The 22,640-nt window shown below is 40.7% G+C and overlaps 1 protein-coding gene and 1 long non-coding RNA gene across 2 annotated transcripts in view; one reads left to right on the top strand and one right to left on the bottom strand.

Annotated features, from left to right (window-relative positions):
- Positions 1-2,130: 2,130 nt before the first annotated feature.
- On the bottom strand, positions 2,131-3,687 carry FAM200B (family with sequence similarity 200 member B). Its single transcript, XM_074952063.1, is given in 5 exon segments — positions 2,131-2,547; positions 2,549-2,674; positions 2,677-2,981; positions 3,081-3,310; positions 3,392-3,687. Coding segments are annotated over 5 exon segments (1,374 nt in total).
- A 7,502-nt stretch (positions 3,688-11,189) lies between these two features.
- Positions 11,190-22,640, top strand: part of LOC141985960 (uncharacterized) — a 203,346-nt gene continuing 191,895 nt past the window's right edge. Inside the window, exon 1 of the long non-coding RNA XR_012639077.1 lies at positions 11,190-11,273. This is a non-coding gene — a long non-coding RNA (uncharacterized LOC141985960). The remainder of the gene's footprint in view (positions 11,274-22,640) is intronic.

Here is a 22,640-nt window from a genome sequence, read left to right as displayed (position 1 = left end):
GGGATCTGAGAGACAAGCTGGGTTCTGTTCTCAAACATCATCACCAATAATACTAATTCTATAAGCAGAATTTTGTCCTCAGTTACAGCTGAGAAACTCTCATTGCCTTCCATGTAGAGCCAGTGCGGGAACAAGAGGGATAATTCATAAAAAGCTTTGAGGGGAAAAAGGTCATTTAGATTTGTGTGTGTGTGTTTTATTGGGGGCGGGGGGAATCATGGAAAAAATGTTGATCCCTGCTTCCCTCCTGTGTGTTTTTTCTCCCCTTCCCCACCTTATTTATTCTCTTTCCTATCCCTCTCCCTTTGTCTTCTGTAGCCTAGCTTAAGCAACCAATTCTACATATTTTGCAACACTGCTGTAAGCCTGTCACTAGAAAGGCAGCAAAAATCAATGCCCTAAGTAGCCCAATGCTGGTACAAGTTTGCCAGGTCTCAGAGTGACTGATAAGCCTATGTGCTATGCCTGGTTTTTCCAGCAGTGATATTGTAACTGAAAGTCAACACCAGAGACAGAATCTGCATTTTTGATCTCTGCTGTTCTTTTTTTCTCCCTGTTTGTATGCATTTGTCTTATTTTATCTTCTATGAAAGGGGATTGGACTTTAACAGTAGGTCCAACCCATCTCAGCTAACTCTGTTCTTTTCACCAAAAAGGACATTTATTATCATCTTTAATACCAGCTAAAAGACTGTCAAACAAGGGGGTATTTCCTTAAAAAAAACCTCTACAGGGAAAAGGAACAAGGGTGTCACAGATCTACGGGGTCTACAGCCATTAACCAGTCCTTTTTGGGAGTGACCCCTTTAGTGTGCTGGGCTTCAAGGACCCATGCAGTTCCACAGGAGCAGGCCTGTGGCCTCAAGGACCCTGAAACTGGGCCTTTGGGCACCAACAGTCCCTGTCTTTCTGTGGCCCCCTGCAGTGAGTCCAGCCAAGCCAGACCCGTGGGAGTCTTGTACTGTACCCCTTCAGGACACAATGCTCTTAGTGAGTATTCGCAGAAACACCAGGCAGCCTGTTCAAAACTAGGTAACAATTTATTAGTTCACCTGGCATGCACAATCTGAAAGTCCTTAGGTCAGCACAGAGATGCAAAGGTTAAGACAGAATTCAGACAGTCCAAAGCCAGGTCAGGGCTCCCTTGAGCCATGCTGCCGATGAGGCCATCTTGGATCTCTTTCATCTGTTCTCTTTTTCTTCATCCCAGGTGTGTGTCCTGTTATTTCTGTGTACTCCTCTCTTAATCCAGCCAGCTGACACCTTTCCCTTTTGTTCTCCAACTGGGGCCTTTTCTTTGCTTCCCTCAGAGGGGTGGGGGGAAATCTTCCTCGTGGCTGTTAGTTGATTTGTGTGAATGTCCCAATCATTGGAGTTTCCATTGTCTTTCAGGACCTTCTGTTGGTTTCAACCAGTACTTTAAGGACCCATTCATACCACCCCAGACAGTTATGTGACAGAACATCTTGGGTCCCCTGCTCTGCTCCAAGAGCAGCTTTTATTCATAGCAATACAAAGCATGGAGGGAAATTGAGGCATGCATAGGAATCATAAAAATATTACAAAAATTCCCACTTTGTCACAAAGCGATGTGGTTAAAATGAAAGCCTTATTTAATAGTTTATATTTCAAATGCTTTAACTGTTTTTTTCTTTTTCTGCATCTTTAATAAAAAGTTAAAATGATGTTTAATGTGTGTTTGCCATGGTGCTAAATAGGCTGAAGTCTCTGTATACCAAACCCTGACTCTTGTTTAAATGTTGTACAAGGACAGGGTGATGTCAATATCTTTGACTCTTTGGGCCCATTTATTCCATCTAAATCACTGGTTCCCAAACTTTTTGGCATCCTGCCCCTTTTTAATTTTCGAGAAACCCTCACGCCTCCCACCTCTCCTTTACCATCATCCAACCCCCCATTTTAACAAATTCAATTCGTAATTTAAAATTAAAAATAAACACAAATAGTTTTTCTTGGCACAAAAATTTAACAACAATGTAATTTAAAATAAGAAATAGCATAAACAAAACAAATTTAATGTGAAGGATGATGCTGCATTTTCTTCACGAGTTGGGAAATCCTAGGTTTGAAAGATGAAAGTGCGCAACGCAAATAATTTTTGACATCCAATCAATTCTTTTGTTTAATTTTTATTATGACTGAACTTGAAAAGCTTTTTTCACAGAGGTATGTCAATGAAAACAGAAGAATAATATGTAGCACTTCTTCTCCAACTTTCACGTATATTGGGAAATATTTTATCAAAAATTCCTCCAGGCTTAAGTTTTCGAAAATATCTTTCATACTTGAATTGTATTTCATTTTGAGTGCTTGTTCTTGTTAATTAATTGCCAGAAATATTGCATCAACATTGAACAGATTACGTGCTAATTTATGAACAGGGTTGCCGGAAAAGTTGTCTGGAAAATAGTGAAAGAATTTGTCAGCAAGGCAGTCCAGATGAAACACAATTTTGTTCTTTGCATCCTCTTTACAAAGTTCTTGGAAACCTTCATTTTCAGCAAGTGATGAAATGTTGGAAAAGACAAAAAGTTAGTGTCTGAGCTTGCGTTCGATGTTTCCAAAGCTTGATTTTTTCCTTAAATGCTTTGATGGCATCGTGGTGCGCTATAGTGTTTGCAGTGTTGTTTCCTTGCAGCTTCAAATTGAGAGATTGTTCAAAGATTCAAAAATGTCCACCAGGTATGCCAGTGAAAGTTGAAACGTTTGGTCCGTAAACGCATGATATAACTCTTCTTTTTTCTGTTGCTTGAGGAAAATTTTCACTTCATCTTTCAGTTAGAATAATCTCGAAGGCATGTTCCCTTTGGAAAGCCATCGTACCTCCATGTGAAACAAAATAATTTTATGATCCACTCCCAAATCTGTGCAAAGAGCTGCAAAACATCTCGAATTAAAAGTGCTGTTCTTCACAAAATTGACAACTTTGATGGCCAAATTCAACAAGTCACATAGGTCATCTGAAAGGGTTTTAGCAGTCAACGCTTGTCTGTGTATGACGCAGTGAGTTGTGGTTACAGCTGGATTTTTTTCTTTTACTGATGTCACAAATCCAGAGCCAGAGCCAAGCATCACTGGAGCACCATCTGTTCATACACCAACAAGTTTTTCCCATGAAAGTCCATTTTCTTCAAAAAAGTTGGAAACTGTTTTCATAACATCAGAAGCCTTTGATATGGTCGTCAATTCCTTCGAAAAACGCAGTTCTTCTTTCACAGTTCCATCATTATCGAATCGAATGTAGATGAGCAACTGACAGCATTGTGCTACATCAGTGGTATCTTAGAGACTAATGCCACAAGTACTCCTTTTCTTTTTGCGAATACAGACTAACACGGCTGCTACTCTGAAATCAGTGGTATCGTTGCACTGAATTGCGGAAAAAGGAGAAGCTTTCACTGCCTCCACAACTTGAAGTTTTAGATCTTTTGCCATGTCATCGATGCGATGTTTCATGGAATTGTCAGAAAGCGAAATTTCCAATATTTTTTTCTTGCTTTCGGCACCAAGCACAATATCAGCTGCTTTCAACAACCAAGGCTTCACAAGAGTTTCTCCTGTTATGTCCGCTTTCTTGGCTTTAGCGATGAGCAGTGACAGTTCATAAGATGCTTCTACCACTTTGGCTGAAGCTTGATGAAAAGCTCCAGTAGTGTCCAGCTTCATGCGTTTTAAATTTTGAAGTTTAGCAGCAAAAATCTCTTTTGGTTTGTCTTTCAAAGCGCTGTGGTTCTTTGTCAAGTGTCACTCAAGATGACTAGGTCTCAAGGCATCATTGCTGAGAACTGCGTGGCATACTACGCATTGAGGATGATCGATTCCGTTTTTTTCCATGATGGTGAAACCATACATAATGTAGTCTTCATTGTACTTCCTTTTCTTAATCACGGCCAGAAAATACTAATACAGAAAAATCTATATCAATAATTTTCCTGATTTGTGAATAGTAACGGACGCAAGTTAATTTGAGTTATTATGAATGTTTATTTACTACTACTATTACATGCGGATGCGTGCTGCCCTATACATACCCCACCACCAGTCTGGCAAGTAGCCGGACTTATGCAGTGAGTGGTGGAGGTAACCACTCCCACGACAGAACAATCTTGAACACTCTCGCAAGCGAGCTAGGAAGTTTTAAGAAGTTCCGTTGCTTTCTACATCGTTCTTCGGCCTCCCCACCAACCGAAACAGCACTCCTACACGTCGAAAAGCAAAATATTGTTTACACACACACACACACACACACACACACACACACATACACACACTCGCATTTCATGGTATGAAATTTGAAAACATTGCAGTTATATACTTTTATAGTTGTATTTTTATTATTATTGTACTTTGTTATACCTTTATTCTTGTCTACTTATATTCATAACCAAAAATGAGAAGATTGTTAATACTTTATTGTAGTTAAATAATATAGGCCTGTAATGGACAATTTTATGAATAGTTATTATTATGTACACAGAATATTTATAATTTATTGTCTGTTTGTCTATTAAATAAATAAATAAATAAATTTTTTTTATGCTGATAATTTTTTTTTCGTTATGAAAATTTCACAGCCTCGTGCCCCCCCTTGGAATTTCTTCACCCCCCGCCAGGGGGGCACACCCCCCAGTTTGGGAACCGATGATCTAAATTAATACCGCATCTCCTCTCACCCCTTTTCCAGTAGAGAGGGATGTTTTTTCTAAAAAAAGAGAGAAAGTGGGGAACCCCTCCAACCCCCCGTTCCAAAGCTACATTTTTCAGTGTGAAACAAAAAAAAAATTGTTTTAAAATTCTTCGAAAAATTTCAACATGGCAGCTTTTTACAAAAATGTAAATTTTGGTTTAAAAGGCATTTACTGTGCAAATAGAGTTTTAAGGGACACATTTTGATGGGCTCTACTGCTGACAATTTCCACAGACGCAGCTGGTCACATGGTCTTTGAGATGGTGTGGGTGCCTGTTGAGGAAACTGGGAGTGACCTATCTCTGTCTCTCTGTCATCTGTCTGAGTGTCTCTCTCTCTGTGGAGTCCCTCCCTCCCTGTGGAGTTTGCCTCCAGACAGTTCTCTCTCTCTGTTTTGTGATGATATCTCCGTAGGCTCTTTCTGGGTGTTATGGCTGCTGGCTTGTAAGTGTTCCCAGTTTCTTTTGGATCACATGTCCCTTCTATGACCTGGTGCCACTGCACCCCTTATGACACCTTAAGTCTACTCCTTCTCACATCTCTCTAATGGCTGGATTTTTATAGGAGTGCCTGTCTCCAAAGCCAGTAGGTCCTTGGCTGACTTGTTGTATCCTAGTGCCTGCTTTCTCTTATTAGACATCTCCTTTTCACAGTCTCTCCATCCTTTTGGCTGCAGCAAGTCTCCCCTCATTGGGAGCAGGGTTATGGTCCTTTGTCCCATCAGTGACTACTCTGGCATTCCTGTGATGGGCTATTCCTGTGTGCCAAAAATGCTAAAAAGGAGTCTGAACTAGAAAAAACAGCCTTGTGTAACAGTCTTTCAGCTGTTTCCACCTTACCATTACTCTTTGGGTATGTTCGAGAGGAGACCCAAACTCCCATTTGTGTGCAAATTCCTTGCATTCTTCTGTGGCAAATTGGGCTCCATTGTTCATGAATACAGTGTCCAGAATACCATATTTCACAAAAAATTGGCCCTCAGTTTGCCAGTCTCTGACTTGCTTCTTGTATCAGTCAGGGCATTGACCTCCCAGAAATTTGAATAGTAGTCCACTGTAATCAAGTGCCACTTTTCATTGAAGGTAAATAAGTCTGCTTCTACCTTTTTCCCATGGCTGGGTGGGCAGCTCAAGTGGTAAGAGTTTCTTTCTGCTGGTGGTTATCACAGAACTGGCAGGTGTCACACCCTTTTATTAAGGAATGGAGATGTGTATTCATTCCTGGCCAGTAAACACACTCTTGAGTCCATCTAAGACAGCTGTCAGTGCCCAAGGGTGGGGCATGTATTTTTTGCATGTTCTCCTTTTGTAATGAGGTGGGGACAACAGCTCTATGTGCTCAAATGATGGTTCCATTCTGCACACTTGCCTCCTCTTTAATTTGAAAGTATGATTTTGCTCCTATCAGTACTTGGCTTTTGTCTTCTGGACACAGAATGACACTAGCAGGGTGGCATCGCCCAGGGTACAATCTGGACCGATGAACAACTGTGTCCCCTCAGTTTTCCAACCGGGGGTGCCCTTTACACTGTTTTTCTATGAGAACTACCACTCCTGATCTGCTCACATACAGCCTCCAGCATGTAAGTCACTCCCAGTTGTACTGTATGAGGGGTATGGCCAGCCACTCATGAATTACTCTGCAGAGTAACACCAGCAAATTCTCAGTTCCAGACTTTCCCCCAGAAATGTATGTATTGTACTGCCCAGCACCCTCCTGGACAATGCAAGTTCATATAAAGTTTGTCGTTTTCTTACTAGAAAATGATATGCACAAATCCTGTTATCTCAAATGGAGTTTTCCAAACACTTCAATCCAAACACACTGTTGTAGATAAAACAATAGAGCACATTTATTAACTACCACAGATAGATTTTAAGTGACTACAAGTGATGAACAAAAGTCAGAATTGGTTACAAGAAAGTAAATACAAGTAATGCATCTAAATGCAACCAATACATAATTTAACAAGCTGAGTGAATTCAAAGCAAAGGTCTCTCTCACCACATATTTGAGCAGTCTTACTAACTGATACTCTTTCAGTCAGGATCCCTCCCCAGGCTAATGATGCTTCCTTTGTCCTTCAAGTGTTGCTGATGTCATGAGTAGAGATGAGGGGAAAGATGATTTGGGGCCTTTGTTCTCCCTTCTTATATTTTATTTTTTTCTCTTCTTTGAGAATCATCTGCAACTGAGGTTCAGGAGACAGAAGGTCTGGGTGGATGGGAACCCCCAGCTGTTTCTTTGTCAAAATGTAAATCTTTGCCCATACCCTTTTCCCTGACAAGGAATGGCCATTTGCTGATGCTGGGTATATATGCCCTGCTCAGGGTGTCAGCTAACATTAATAGTCATCTTGGACAATATCTGATCTCTTCGCGGTAGTGCTGGAGGTGTATCAACATGAACTTCAAGTTCTTTGTAGCATTAAGAGGGGTCTGTGCCATGATTGTCTCTATGGGTTTGTAGTCTAATTGCACTATTACTGGGTGGCCATAGGTATACTAATGGAATTGGAATAAGGGAAGAAGGAGGATCCTGGGAACTACAGGCCAGTCAGCCTCACCTCAGTCCCTGGAAAAATCATGGAGCAGGTCCTCAAGGAATCAATCCTGAAGCACTTACACGAGAGGAAAGTGATCAGGAACAGTCAGCATGGATACACCAAGGGAAGGTCATGCCTGACTAATCTAATCACCTTCTATGATGAGATTATTGGTTCTGTGGATGAAGGGAAAGCAGTGGATGTATTGTTTCTTGACTTTAGCAAAGCTTTTGACATGGTCTCCCACAGTATTCTTGTCAGCAAGTTAAAGAAGTATGGGCTGGATGAATGCACTATAAGGTGGGTAGAAAGTTGGCTAGATTGTCGGGCTCAACGGGTAGTGATCAATGGCTCCATGTCTAGATGGCAGCCGGTATCAAGTGGAGTGCCCCAAGGGTCGGTCCTGGGGCCAGTTTTGTTCAATATCTTCATAAATGATCTGGAGGATGGTGTGGATTGCACTCTCAGCAAATTTGCGGATGATACTAAACTAGGAGGAGTGGTAGATATGGTGGCAGGTAGGGATAGAACAAAGAGGGACCTAGACAAATTGGAGGATTGGGCCAAAAGAAATCTGATGAGGTTCAACAAGGATAAGTGCAGGGTCCTGCACTTAGGACGGAAGAATCCAATGCACCGCTACAGACTAGGGACCGAATGGCTAGGCAGCAGTTCCGCGGAAAAGGACCTAGGGGTGACAGTGGACAAGAAGCTGGATATGAGTCAACAGTGTGCCCTTGTTGCCAAGAAGGCCAATGGCATTTTGGGATGTATAAGTAGGGGCATAGCCAGCAGATCGAGGGACGTGATCGTTCCCCTCTATTCAAGATTGGTGAGGCCTCATCTGGAGTACTGTGTCCAGTTTTGGGCCCCACACTACAAGAAGGATGTGGAAAAATTGGAGAGAGTCCAGCGAAGGGCAACAAAAATGATTAGGGGTCTGGAACACAGGACTTATGAGGAGAGGCTGAGGGAACTGGGATTGTTTAGTCTGCAGAAGAGAAGAATGAGGGGGGATCTGATAGCTGCTTTCAACTACCTGAGGGGTGGTTCCAAAGAGGATGGTTCTAGACTATTCTTAGTGGTAGATGATGACAGGACAAGGAGTAATGGTCTCAAGTTGCAGTGGGGGAGGTTTCGTTTGGATATTAGGAAAACCTTTTTCACTAGGAGGGTGGTGAAACACTGGAATGCGTTACCTAGGGAGGTGGTAGAATCTCCTTCCTTAGAAGTTTTTAAGGTCAGGCTTGACAAATCCCTGGCTGGGATGATTTAATTGGGGATTGTTCCTGCTTTGAGCAGGGGGTTGGACTAGATGACCTCCTGAGGTCCCTTTCAACCCTGATATTCTATGATTATTCTATGAATTGCTTCATTCTAAATACCACAGCCAGAAGCTCCTTCTCTGTTTGGACCAGTGTCATATGAAGGAATTTAAATTTCACCACTTTTGGACGAGCATGTTCTGTGTCCCTGCCGTGGCCCCAGGGCTGGAGGAACTGTTAGCTCCCTCCATAGCCCCAGGGGTCAGAGGAGCTTGTTTTCCCTGATGTGCCCTGGGGCTGGAGGAGGTCACTCTTCCTGCTCTGGTCCCGGGGCCAGAGGAGGAGTTCTGTGCCCCTGCAACTGGGGGAGGGCTGTGCCTGCTTGTCCCTGCTTGTCCCCCCTCGTACATGGTCCTGGTTTGGAGATACATCTGTTCAGTCTCTGACTTGGCTCTCCTGGCATAAACTGCAAGAGAGCTACACCCAGTCCTTTCTCTGATGCATCACAGTGGAGTGTCACTGACTCTCCTGCCTGGTAGTACATCAGGACAGGGACATCTGTTATCCTTTGTATCAGTGTGTCAAATGCTTGCTGTTGGCAACCTGCCTACTCTCACTCAACATCCTGCCTTGTGAGCTGACATATGGGTTCTGCTGCTGCAGCTAGGTGTGGACAAAATTTACTCAGCAAATGTATCATTCCTGTGAAGTGCTGTAGCCCTTTCATCCCTGTCAGAACTGGCAGGTCTCTGGCTGACTTGATCTTGTAGGAATCTGCTTTCAGTCCTTCTGTGAGTAGATGCCTAATATATTTCACCTCAGGCTATTTGAATTGCATTTTGTCTGGGCTGAGTTTTATGTTCTTGGCCCTGCATTGCTTTAGAAAAGCTTGTAGTTTTCTGTCATGGTCTCTGTCAGCTTCTGTATCATTGCTCCCTTCACATGCAATAAGGATATCATCTGGAATTATTTTCTCCACAGGCAGTCCTTCCAGTGCTTGGCTTGAGTCTTCTCTGGCGCTGGGCTTACGCTCATCGGCATGAACAGTCATCTGTAGCAACCAAATGATGTGGCAAAGGCCCTCAGCATGCTGGACTCTTTATCCAGACGTATGTACCAAAACCTGTTCCTCACATCACAGACCATAAACATTCTGGCTTTGGAGAGTTCTGACAAGATGTCATCAGTTGTGGGCAGTGGATAGGACTTTTTTCAATGCCCAATTTAGTGGCTTTGTGTCTATTTAGATGGCTTCTTTACCACCACCAAGCTGCTTACCCAGGCTATACTGGTCTCTACAGGTGTAATGATACCTCTGCCTGCAGACTTTCGTGCTCCTTATGTACTGGATTACATATTTCCACTGGAATTTTGCTTCGTGATAAGCACATGTGTTCCACTGTGGGGTCTACTTCTGGTTGCAGCTTTCCTTCAAGGCACCTGTCACCTTTGAAAATAACCCCATATGCTTTTAACATTGTCTCCATTGTCCACAGGACTCCCCTTTTGCTTTTTTCATTGCAGCTATAAAACTCTGATGCTGCCTCAATCAGATCTGTGGCTTATATAGCTGTATTCTGTAAGAGTGGTTTGTGATGCTTACCATCTACCACCACAAACGTCAGTTGGTCCTGTCTGTCATTTTTCAGGTTAGTTACTAAGAGATCACATTTTCCTGTGGGCTGCATTATGCTCTTATTGTATGTTATCAGATTGCATATGCTCTTTGGAATGGGTGTGTTTGAGTCCTATTCACTCCAAGGAATCACATTGCAGAAGGCCCTGCTATCCAGCCGAAATTGCACATGGTATTTCCCTATTACCATTATTGAATGCATGGAGGTTGGTATTGTCCAACAGCCTGAATAGATATGCTCTCAGACACAAGGAGAGAGTCAAGATGTCACTACCACTGACTGATGTGCCATCTCCCTTTTTTAAAGGTCTGTCTGAATCTTTGAGATCTTAGAATCATAGGGTTAGAAGGGACTGTAAGGGTCAGCTGGTAGGATTTTTTGTGTGTCTAAACCATCCAAGACAGATGGCTAGCCAGACTCCCTTTGAAAACCTCCAGTGAAAGAACTTCCACAGCCTCCCTAGGCAGTCTGTTTCATTGTCCTACTGATCTTACAGTTAGGACATTTTTCCAATAATTTAATCTTAATTTGATATGCTTTAGTTTGAACCCATTGACTCTTGTCCTGCCTTCTATGGCAAGAGAGAACAATTTTTCTCCTTCATTATTATATCAGCCTTTCAAGTATTTGAAGACCACTATCGTGTCCTCCCCCACCCCATCTCCTCTTCTCCAAACTAAACATACTCAGTTCCTTCAGCCTGTGCTCGTATGGCTTGCATTCCGTCCCTTTCATCATCTTTGTTGCTCACCTCTAAATCCTTTCCAGTTTCTCCACATTCTTTCTATACCAAAATTGGACACAGTACTCCAGCTGTGGCCTAACCAGCTTTTTTGCTCTTCCTGTGCTCTTGCAGTGTCTGCTAAAATAGGTTCACTTCCCACACTTGACAGCCCACCTAATGAAATCATGTCACACACACACACACTGCAGTAATAATTTTAGCCATGTACAGACAGGCAGAATTAATCCTCTCGCTCAAGGGCATCTACCAGTGTGACCGCAGGCTGCAGCTGTACAGTCAGTCATATATACAGCTTTCAGAAAAGAAGAAAGTGCTGGGAATATGAAGCAAAATCCACTTAAACCCTATCAGGCCAATTTGTGTGTCAGTCCGTGTAAGTATTTTATGTATTGTTGTCTAATAAAGTGTCTGCTCAGTTTTGTAACATTTGCTAGATAAAAAATGAAATATTCCTTAGTTCCCTATACACTCTGCATCCTGTTCATTTTGTTTGTATCTATTGGACTAAAAACAGAAAATAATCTGTATACACAGATGAAATAGTAACAAATAATATATTACATATTAATAAATAGCCAGGAATGTGACAATTTCCTTCAATTTATCCTATTGTTCATTTATGTGGCATGATACTCTTTAAAGTTTTCTAATTCACACATGTACCAGTTGATAATGTTAAGCCTTTAGATGCTTTTTTGTTTTTGAAGGATCAATTTTTTATCTGTTAAATGAACTCTTCACTCAAATTGTTCCACTGTTTTACTAATGTAGCCACATCACTTAGAAGCCTTTGCAGGAAAATGTTAGGATCCAAAGAGAACTCACTCTGCTGTTCAAAACTGCATTAGCTCTTTGAACTCCTTTGTCCTGGAATTTATGTACAAATGGACATTCCAAAACCATACCATAGGCATTAAAATCATATTGAATGCATCACTACTCCAGCACTTGTCATTTGCTTTGATCCCTACTTTAGCTATGCTGGATTCAGTCCAGTAAAATTCTAAGAAGTATTTAGCCATTTTATTTCATATCTAAGAGTGTAATCCTGGTCCTCCTTATGTCAGTGGCAAAATTCCTGTTGACTTTAATGGGGCCAGGATTTCACTAACTCTTGAGTCTTATAGAAATAAAGGACATCAGCTGGAAATAAAAATACAGGGGGAAGAAGGAATTTGTGAAACTAAAATTACTTAATGAATAAATACTGCACAGAGATAGTTTATTATCTAGTGAGATCATTTTAGAATTCTCAGTAAATGAGAAACTTGAGAGCAAGATCCTGCAAATAGCTAGGTATATGCTTATTGTGTGTAAAGTTAAGCCTGTGCATAAGGGTTTGCAGAATCTGACATTGGTTAGTAATTCATATTGTTCAGGAAAGGTTAAAAAATAAAAAGCTATGTGCTAATACTTCTGCCTCCCCTACATTTGTTGCCAGGCACAAAGATTCTAATCAAGAAACAATTGATATCCATTGTTCAACAGAACATTAGCCTAATGAGGTTTGTAAATGTAGCACAGTTTTTAACTTCTATACAAGTTGATTCCTAAAAGAGTAATTGAAGTTGGCTTGTTCTAAATCCAGATACATTTATAACTTGTCCTTTGGCTCAATCTTCTTCTGATGAATACTCAAATACAGTTCATTTGACCACTTGACATCTGATATCAATCAAAGCCACATCTTGACTCTGGGCAGAGGGCTGAAGGAATGTTAGATTCATGCATGTTTGTGACTGGAAGATCAAGATTGGTGTGCTCCAAAATGTCTGTCTAGCCTATGTTATCTATGTCTATTCCTTTGCCAGTCCAATTGGTCCATTCTTTAACTAAGTGGCTGCTTTGAAAATATGTTTGAATGAATATATAGTCTGAATATTTTTCAAAGTTTCTTGAAAGCCATTTAGTTCCATGGGAGAGAGACTGCTTCAGCAAGCTGAATCCTGGTTTTTCTTCAGGGAACTAGTAGTCCAAAGCTAGAATCGGAGTGTCCAAATAAAGCACATACAAGCTTTGTCCACACTTGCAGCGGCATGTAGAGTATGTGTAGTTACATGCCACAGTGAAACACAGGCTGCTAAAAATAGCAGTGTAGACGTGTAGGCACTGCTTGGGTGTGTAGAATCAGGGGACTGGAAGGGGCTTTGAGAGGTATTCTAGTCCAGTCCCCTGCACTTAAGGCTTATAACACTCCTGCTAATACATGTTTGCTTTTTTGCAACAGTGTTACACTGTTGACTCAGTTTTAAAGAGCTGTGTAGGGGTACATACTGAAAGATTTTGGCAGGTCCGTACTTGCTTAAGCACTACACTACTATTTAGACCTGTGCTAGGTGGGCGTGCATGCAGCATATATACACTCTATACGCTCTGTAAGCAGATACATAGCTGCAGAGGGAGAAGCAGTGAAACTCTACTGTATAATTATTATGGCTGCTCAGTGCTGGAGTACACCAAATCCCCTTACTCCCAGTGTTCTTTTCTGTCAGAGCAGCATCTGCAGTTACATCAGCTTAAACTAAAAATGCTGCCTCTAAAACAGTAAGACACATCAGTTACTTCATTCTGGATATGGGAATGTTTCATGCTGCAACTGGAGCAGTTTTCAAATTCTTCCATAATACTTTGTCACCTTCCTTCATCTATGTGGAAACTGAATAGTTCCTGTGCAGTCTCTGGAGCAACATGGACCATGGAGTGCATGTCTTGTGCATCACAATGAATGATGTTAGACACAACTGGATGCTTTGTTCTTGGTCAGAAGATCTAGCAAGTTGGTTGCACGCTCATGGGAATCTTCACTGCCCTCGGGTTTTACAGGATCTCTTTCTTCATTGCAGTCATTGTATTTGATGAAACTTCTGCAAATGAAAGCACCTTGGGTTACTTTTAGTTGGAAAACACAGTGCTGGCAAAGGGCTCCTTTCAAAGTAGAAGAGTGGGGAAGCCAAGGTGAGTCTGAGACAAGTCAAGAATGGCAAAAAAGCTTGTCATTTTTGAAATCACAAAAAGCATGTAGAGTCCTTTCCTTAATAAAGAAGTCCTATTTTAATTCACCAATTTTTGGTGGAATCTGACTTGTCATACCCAGTGTCAAGACATGAATATGATTCTTAGCTGAATATCACTGTGCTTTGCTCTGCAGTCTCAGTCCCTGTTGATTTTCATTGTTGAAATCTTCTAGTATAGAACCTGTGACTGTTGTCTCTCTCATCTGTAAATTGCTTGCTCCTTGACAAAGTTCTGAAAAACGATGGTCAACCTGAGGAATTAAAAATAGAAGATGTTGGAATTTTAAAAATAAAAATGGGCTCTTGAATCTTTTAGATATTAACCCTGGTATTTGCAGGGATCTGTTGAGATAAATAAATAGTAAAAGGATTGTTCTAAACATCACATGAGGCACTAATATGTGAAAATGAGTTCTACACAATTTACATTAATATATTTAATTGAACACATTATTGAATTAATGAGCTCGTATAGGACATGATAGAACCATTACAATTAAAATCCCTACATTTCAATGCCACCACAGAAGCTCCCCATCTGCCTCCATATCTCAGGACTTCATCTCTGCCCTGACATTGTCAAGTACGTTAAGGCTAAGGTTAAGTGACTACAAAGCTGGTTTCTAGCTCTGAAGTCAAGTTCCAAAATGAAATTTAGAACAGTGAGAGCTGGAGTAGGTATTTCTTTCCATACTCCAATTAGTGTCTGATATGTCTGTTTACTGTCTTCCATCAATATAGTCATTGTAAAAACATCTGGGCTGGCCCACTGGTTCAGCTTCCAACAAGAAGCCCTGGATTTATATGACTTTCTGACCTGTCAAACTGGAAATGCTCCTGTCTTCATATTGACATTGGCACTGAAACCACAGTACTAAAACAGTAAAAAATTAGACCCAAAGGAGACAGTAAAGCAAAACCAAATATTACAGCAACATTCTGAGAAAACTATTTCTAAGAAATAAAGCATTAACTCTTAAGTTTACAGTCCTTTTGAAGAATAATTAAGAGGACTATTGATGTGATCGCCCTTGCTCCTCTGTGCAAAATCTCACTGACTTCTTCAGAGAGAAGACTGGCAAGTAGAGCTGTGTGAGGTACAGCTTTTTCGTTTTGCTGGCAAGGGTGGAGAGTAGGCAACAAACCTCAATAATAGTCACAGGAGAGGAGGAGAGAGGGTTTTCTTCTTCTTTTTTTATTGGGGGAGGGGAGATTGACAGGTTTTGCCCCTAGAGCTGGGCAAAAAGTTTTAATCAAAACCTTTTTCCAGAGGGAAAAAATTGTAGTTTCAGTGGCACAATTCATATTGATTTTACCAAAATTGTTCAAACAAAAAAAAACCTTTAAAAAATCCAAAAATCAGAGTGTTTCATTTTAAAATGTTCAGACTGAAACATTTCAAGTTTTTTATTCCAAATGACTGTTAATTTTTTTTATATTTTTAAATTTAAAAATGTTTTAAAATGCTCAAAAATCAAGAGAATATTTCATTTTCTTCAGCTGAAATCTTTTTTCCACTTTTCATTTGGCAAGATTTCTGTTCGATCTGTAACTAGCTTTGTTCAGTTTTTCAGAGTGGCCAGCAAAACGAAAAAGCTGTACTTCATGTTGCGTTGACTTCCTCTTCCCTAATTCCATCTTGGATTCCATCCAGTCTGGCTTCCCCACTGCTTCATTTGATTGAAGATGCTCTCACTAAAACTTTTAACATTTTTCTTGCCAAATTTCAGAGTCTCTTTGCTCCATCCTTATCCTTCTGTCTACCTTTTGACACTGTTGATCATCCCCTCCATCTAAACATGTTGTCCTCGGGATTTTTATTATACTATCCTCTCTTGATTCTCTAACCTGTCTGGCCATTCCTTCAGCAAGTCTTTTGGCAGCTCTGCCGCCTCCTTTTCCTCTTGCCCAGTGCCTGTTTGAATATCACTGACTCACTGGTTCCTTCCTAGTTTTACTTTATATCTCCTCTGGCTTCAACTCTAAGCTCTATGCTGATGACTCAGAAATGTTCTTATCCACTCCTGATACATTGTCTACATTCTTCCAAAACTGCATCTCACCACTATTCTCCCTCTGACTCAGAACCAGGCCCATAACCTGGGGGTCATCTTTGACTCCACCCTTCCCCTTTTCCCACCCATCTAAACAATATCCAAATCCTGCTGCGGCTTTGTCAATAACATATGTAAGACCTATTCATCTTTTTATCTCTACAGCAACACTCTTGTTTCAACTCTCATGATGTTGCCTCTTGACTTCTGTAATCTCATGTTCTCTGGGCTTCCTGACATCCAAACTGGCCACCCAGCCCACCAGGCTACATGCAACCACTAATATAATCTTCCTTGCCACTCACTCTGACCATATAACTCCCTGCTTTGAATTCTTCCAGTGGCTTCCTGTTCTCCACTGCATCAAGTTCAGGCTTCAAACCCCTAGCTAATTCTTTCCTTCCCTACTTATTTGCTCTTTCCTCATTGTCCCATGCACCACTAATTTGACAAACCATTTGTCTATTCTCCCACAGTTATCTCCACGCTGTCTTCCATTCATCTATGTATGGAATGCCTTACCTGTTCTGTTTCACAAATCTGTCCTCCTATAGCTACTTCTACAATGATGCCTACAAGAAACTAGCTGGCTGCTATGCCTTTACATCAAGGACATAACTGGGAAAAAAATATAGATCTCCCAACCATTGTGTTAAATATTGCATTAAGAGGATCTGGCCAATCATCTCCTTGGTCACTTTCTTTTGTAACTCCTCTCCCTGCCTCCCTGCATTGTCTTTCTGTCTTGTGTTTTTAAATTGGGGCAGAGACGATACCTTTTATATTTGTACAGTATGTAGCACATTGTGGACATATAACAAAAAGTGTCTGTTATTGTCATTTCACTATCAGTTGAGTATTATGAACTGTTAATATCTCTGGACATCTCATCCAGTCAAAACATCCAATCAGAATATTCTAGCAAAAACAGAAGAGATCTTGAACAGTCTGTTTGTGACACTTAGGGCATATTCTTTTGCAGAAAAAACAAGATGGAAGCATAGTCAAAAACAGAGGTTTGCAAACCTTTCCATAAGGGAACATTAATCCTCAGGAAGCATAATAAACACAGGCTTTGATTTCCCTTTCCTTCCTTATACAAGCAGGAAAAGAAGTGCTGTAGAAAATTAGGAATCCAGAAGCCAGACAGGAAACAATATACAGAATCTAAAATACCTTGGGTCTTGTTAGCATTAGATAACCATATGGTTCAGCTGAAACCATAGAAAAACAGACATACTAATTATAGCATCAGTGATGAAAGCAAGCTTAACCCTAACCTTCATTAAAACAGCAGCTGAAGAGATCTCATCACAATGGAAAAATGGTCTAGAATATAAAGGATACCCTAGGTTTGTTACCCAAGGACCACATGATAGCAATCCATATACAGTTTTTAAAAAGTCATGACCATTTGATTTGGTTTTAGTACATACTAGCTCTGTTGTCATAATTAATGTCATGATGAAGAATCAGAATCTATATGCCAGAATAAAACATTCAAACATAATTGTAAACTGTAGTACCTTGATCTTCATAACCTTGTTTTTAGATTTGCTGCTGGTTCTTATTTTTACTTGCTTATGGGATCAGCCAACTACTAAAAATTAGAGTGGGTTGGGAATTTTTGGACAAAACAGCTTTTTCATCTGAAAACGCTGATCCATCAAAACCAAAATGTTGTGGAAATGTATCCGTTTCAAGAGAAAGATAGACCCCAGAATAGCTGATAGCCCAGTGGTTAGGGAATTCACCTGGGCCTCACATATCTCAGGCAGGAGCAGTAACCACCAGGCCATACAGTCAGAGTCTCTCTCTCTCTCTTCTTCCCCCCCATTGGAACTGTTGCACTATGTATCCATAGTTATTCACTGGGCCAGATAGCAAGAGTGACAGAATAACAGTTGTGAGTGCACACTCCTGGAATGTAGGAGGTCTAAGTGAGTGCACTGAGTACAGTCCTGGGCTATTGGCTACTCTGGGCACTCTCTCTCTCTCTGATTTCCACCAAAATAAATAAGTCTGTTTTCTTCTAATGCAGAATGAAAACACAAGTTGCAATCTCAAAATTCTTTAGGAACAGAATTCTTGTTCCTTTACTAAAAACCCAATGCCTAAGAATGATTAATGTAAGTATCATTAACTTACCTTTGCTACATTTCCATCACAGTAACCATGGTGCTCCATAAGCTCTATATTATGTGTAAAGAGCATAAAAGACTTCAGGAAACAGAATAGTTTTTACCTGTTTTTAATTTATTTAATTTTGAAAAAATAAAATACAAATAAAAAACATGACAAATACAAACATGACAAAATACAAATAAAAAAACATGACAGCTTATCCTGCCTAGAATATTGTTTAAGTAGAATTTTGCAAACTAGAGGTGGGCTAATGAGATGGTCTTTGGATCCAGATCAGATACAGATTAGAATCTGGGGATCAGGTAAAGAGTGAAGCACGGCCTTAAATTTGACAGGACCCGACCCTTGCATTATTTGAGATTTTGCCTCTAAAAGGCAAATGAAGAAAAATCCAAAATCTTGCAAGAGTATGGCTTAGTAATATGGTATCTGAGCACATGGATTAGTCAGTCACTAAGTTAAAAAATATTTTCATTTCAATAAAGCCATTTTTCCCCTATAGCAAAATCTTACAGAATCATAGGCCTGGAAGGGACCTTGAGAGGTCATCTAGTCCAGTCCCCTGCACTCATGGCAGGACTAAATATTATCTAGATCAGTGGTGGGCAACCTGCGGCCTGCGGGATGCACATGGCCGTCAGGCACGCACCACTTCCCGGAGCTCTCATTGGCCAGGAACGGCGAACTGCAGCCACTGGGAGCTGTGGGTGGCTGTGCCTGCGGACGGTCGATGTAAACAAGCTGTCTTGCGGCCTGCCAGCGCATTACCCTGATGGGCTGCAGGTAGCCCACCACTGATCTAGACCATCCCTGACAGGTGTGTGTCTAATCTGCTCTTAAAAATCTCTAATGACTGAGATTTCACAACTTCTCTCGGTAATTTCTTCCAGTGCTTAACCACCCTGACAGGAAATTTTTCCTAATGTCCATTCCAAACTGCCCTTGCTGCAATTTAAGCCCATTGCTTCTTGTCCTATCCTCAGAGGTTAAAGAAAACAATTTTTCTCCCTCCTTCTTGTAACAATCTTTTATGTTGAAAACTGTTGTCGTGTCTCCCCTCAGTCTTCTCTTCTCCAGACTGAACAAACTCAATTTTTTTAATCTTCCCTCATAGGTCACATTTTCTAGATATTAAATTATTTTTGTTGCTTTTCTCTGGACTTTCTCCAATCTGTCAACATCTTTCCTGAAACGTGGCACCCAGAACTGGACACAATGTTCCAGTTGAGGCCTAACAAGCATGGAGTAGAGCGGAAGAATTACTTCTTGTGTCTTGCTTACAACACACCTGCTAATACATTACAGAATGATGATTGCTTTTTATGCATCAGTGTTACACTGTTGACTCATATTTAGCTTGTGATCCACTATGACGCCAAATACTTTTCTGCAGTACTACTTCTTAGGCAGTCATTTCCCATTTTGCATGGGTGCAACTGATTGTTCCTTCCTAAGTGGAGTACTTTGCATTTTTTCTTGTTGAATTACATCCTATTTACTTCAGATCATTTCTCCATTTTGTCCAGATCATTTTGAATTTTAATCCTATCCTCCAAAGCACCTCCAACCCCTCCCAGCTTGGTATTGTCTGCAAACTTTATAAGTGTATTCTCTATGCCATTATCTAAATCATTGTTGAAGATATTGAACAGAACCAGACCCAGATCTGAGCCCTGTGAGATCCCACTCGATATGCCCTTCCAGCTTGACTGTGAACCACTGGTGATTACCCTTTGGGACCAGTTTTCTGACCAGTTATGCACCCACCTTATAGTAGCTCCATAGGTTGTATTTCCCTAGTTTGTTTATGAGACGGTCATGTGAGACAGTATCAAAAGTCTTACTAAAGTCAAGATATACCATATCTACTGCTTGCCCCTATCCACAAAGCTTGTTATCCTGTGAAAGAAAGCTATTAGGTTCGTTCGGCACAATTTGTTCATGACAAATCCACGTCGACTGTTACTTACCACCTTATTATTTCTAGGTGTCTGCAAATTGATTGCTTAAGTATTTGCTCTATTATCTTACTGGGTACTGAAGTTAAAATGATTGGTCTGTAATTCCCTGGGTTGTCCTTATTCCCCCTTTTATAGATTGGCACTATATTTGCCCCTTTTCCAATCCTCTGGAATCTCACCTGTCTTCCATGACTTTTCGAAGATAATTGCTAATGGCTCAGATATCTCTATAGTTATCTCCTTGTTGTGAGCCAATAAGCAAGATTCAGTTTTGATTAGTTAATGGATGCTTGCATTGGTTCACTGGACCTGAAAGTGGATGAGACATCAGTGGTAATGCAAGAACAAATCTCTGATTTCAGGGTAACAAATTTCCCCATGTAAAACTGAGTTATAGTTATTATATGAGCCAAAATATAAAGTAATAATGAGAGAGTGTTTCAATAGCTGAGGGAATTATAGAAAAAGTGTTTAGACCTCTGCCAGCAACACTCAGAGATTAGACCTCAACTCTGATGCAATAAGAGAATAATATGAATATATATGCCAAAATATAAAAATAATAATGAGACAGTTGCAAGTAACTAGGGAAATTTCTGAAGATACTATAGTTCTAGACACGGGCTGCCAGAATCAGTTAGATGCAGGGGCTGGGAGGAAACATCTTCACCCCAATTTTTCCAACTACTGTACAGTAGATAAGGGAAGTCTACTAAAAGACAATTTTTCTTTCTAATAGAAAAAGTGAAAATAGCATCTACTGAACTCATGACCTTTCTAGTCACATCAAATAGGCTCTACCAGTTGAGAATACAAGGAGAGTCACCATGTGACCTCTATCATATGACTTACACCATTTAACCTTTCTCAGCAAACCATGTTCAAACTCAAAATACACCATGAATAGCAGCTTGAAAAAAGACTAGTGAATGTTCAATCACAGCAAAATGAAAATTCACTAAAAGTTTTTATGAATGGTTGAGGGCATGAAAGTAACATGGGAAACCACTGCTTGTTCTTGGAGGTTGGGGGAACTTGAACTGAAGCCAGTTTGAGGAACTATGGATGATCAAGTACAATAGTCTGCACAGCTGCAAATTTCAGTGAAGTTTGTGTGTATGTATCTGTCTGTGTGATGAATCTGCTAGGCAGGGGACTACAATTCCCGTTAGCCTCCTCCTCCTTGCAGCACATCCCCTTCCTTTGGGTCATGTAAGGGGAAAGGTCATGAACCAGGACATAGCTGGGCCCTGTTTGAGAAGCAGAGGGCACATGGCAGCGCAGGAGCTGCAGGGAAGTCCCAGGAATTGCGGAGAGAGCTGCATGTGGAACAGGATGTGACTGCTGGACATTACAGTTGTGTGCAGATCTGTGTGTGACTTAGGATGGAGCAGCAGTGGTTGGACAGGGGAACCAGTGCAGATGGGCCCCAATGAGCCTGGCCTGGAAACATATTTGTGCCTATTTGCTTGAAATAGAGGCTGGACTGGAGACACTAGGCCTGAAGAGTCCTGACTCTTGTTTGGGCCCCTGGTGTAGTCCAAACAAGAACTGCTATTGTTCACTTTGAACTGAAATAGTTTAAGCCTCCATAGCTAGGGTATTTGCAACCTTTCCCTTTCCTGCCATCCATAGTAAAACAACCTTTCCTTAGCCATACATCTGAGTCATTATTGGGACCTACCAAGACTAGTGCCTACAAGACTTGTTGCTGAAGCATCTACAAGTCGCAGTACACCTGGCACGCTACTGGCACTCTAGGGAGTAGCCCCAGTAGTTATACTACCTTCCTATCCCTCCTGTTGATCACAAGGATAAGCATTGTGGTTAAGACAGCATGATGCAGAGAGCCAAATTGGAAATGTGACCCAGTGTATAAAAATTTGTTGTTTTTTTCTTAGTCAAAAGCAGAAAAATCTGGCAAAAATCCCTCCTTATACTACGAAAAAATTTAAAAATGGCATTGAGTGAACAATGAATTTCTTTTGTCTCTTCAGGAGAGATTAATTACAGATGTTGAAACTTTTCATAACTATAAACGGGAGAGAGCAGACCAGAATGACTCACTTGATCATATAAATGATACTGCAGATTAAAAATTTTTATTATATACAATATATACCTTTTGACCCTGTTTTCCTGAGAGACAAGAATGATTCCTTCGCTATACTAGATTTTTAAAAAAGAATTGCAGACAAATCATTTTGCCCAGCCATTATAGTATATTTATTGCACATACAACTGTGAGTACACATAATTATATTAGGTGTTAGTATATTTATGCCTGCATCTGTAATTTTCACTCCATGCATCTGGAGAAGTGGGTTTTTTACCCATGAAAGCTTATGCCCAAATAAATCTGTTAGGCTTTAAGGTACCACCAGACTCCTCGTTGTTTTTATAATTATTATAGACGCGCCGGTTGCATTAACTTATGGTTGAGATGAGTTTTGCATTTAAGGCAGAGATTCAAGCATTTTATTACATATGGAGAATACAGCAGATCCCAAAAATTACAGCACTGAATACAGAATGAATTTCTTGAGAATTTACAAGAATGGGTTCC

This window comes from Natator depressus, chromosome 4 (genome assembly GCF_965152275.1).
Source record: "Natator depressus isolate rNatDep1 chromosome 4, rNatDep2.hap1, whole genome shotgun sequence".
NCBI lineage: Eukaryota > Metazoa > Chordata > Testudines > Cheloniidae > Natator > Natator depressus.
Note: the sequence above shows the minus strand (reverse complement) of the source record. Positions and strands in the feature narration are given on the sequence as shown.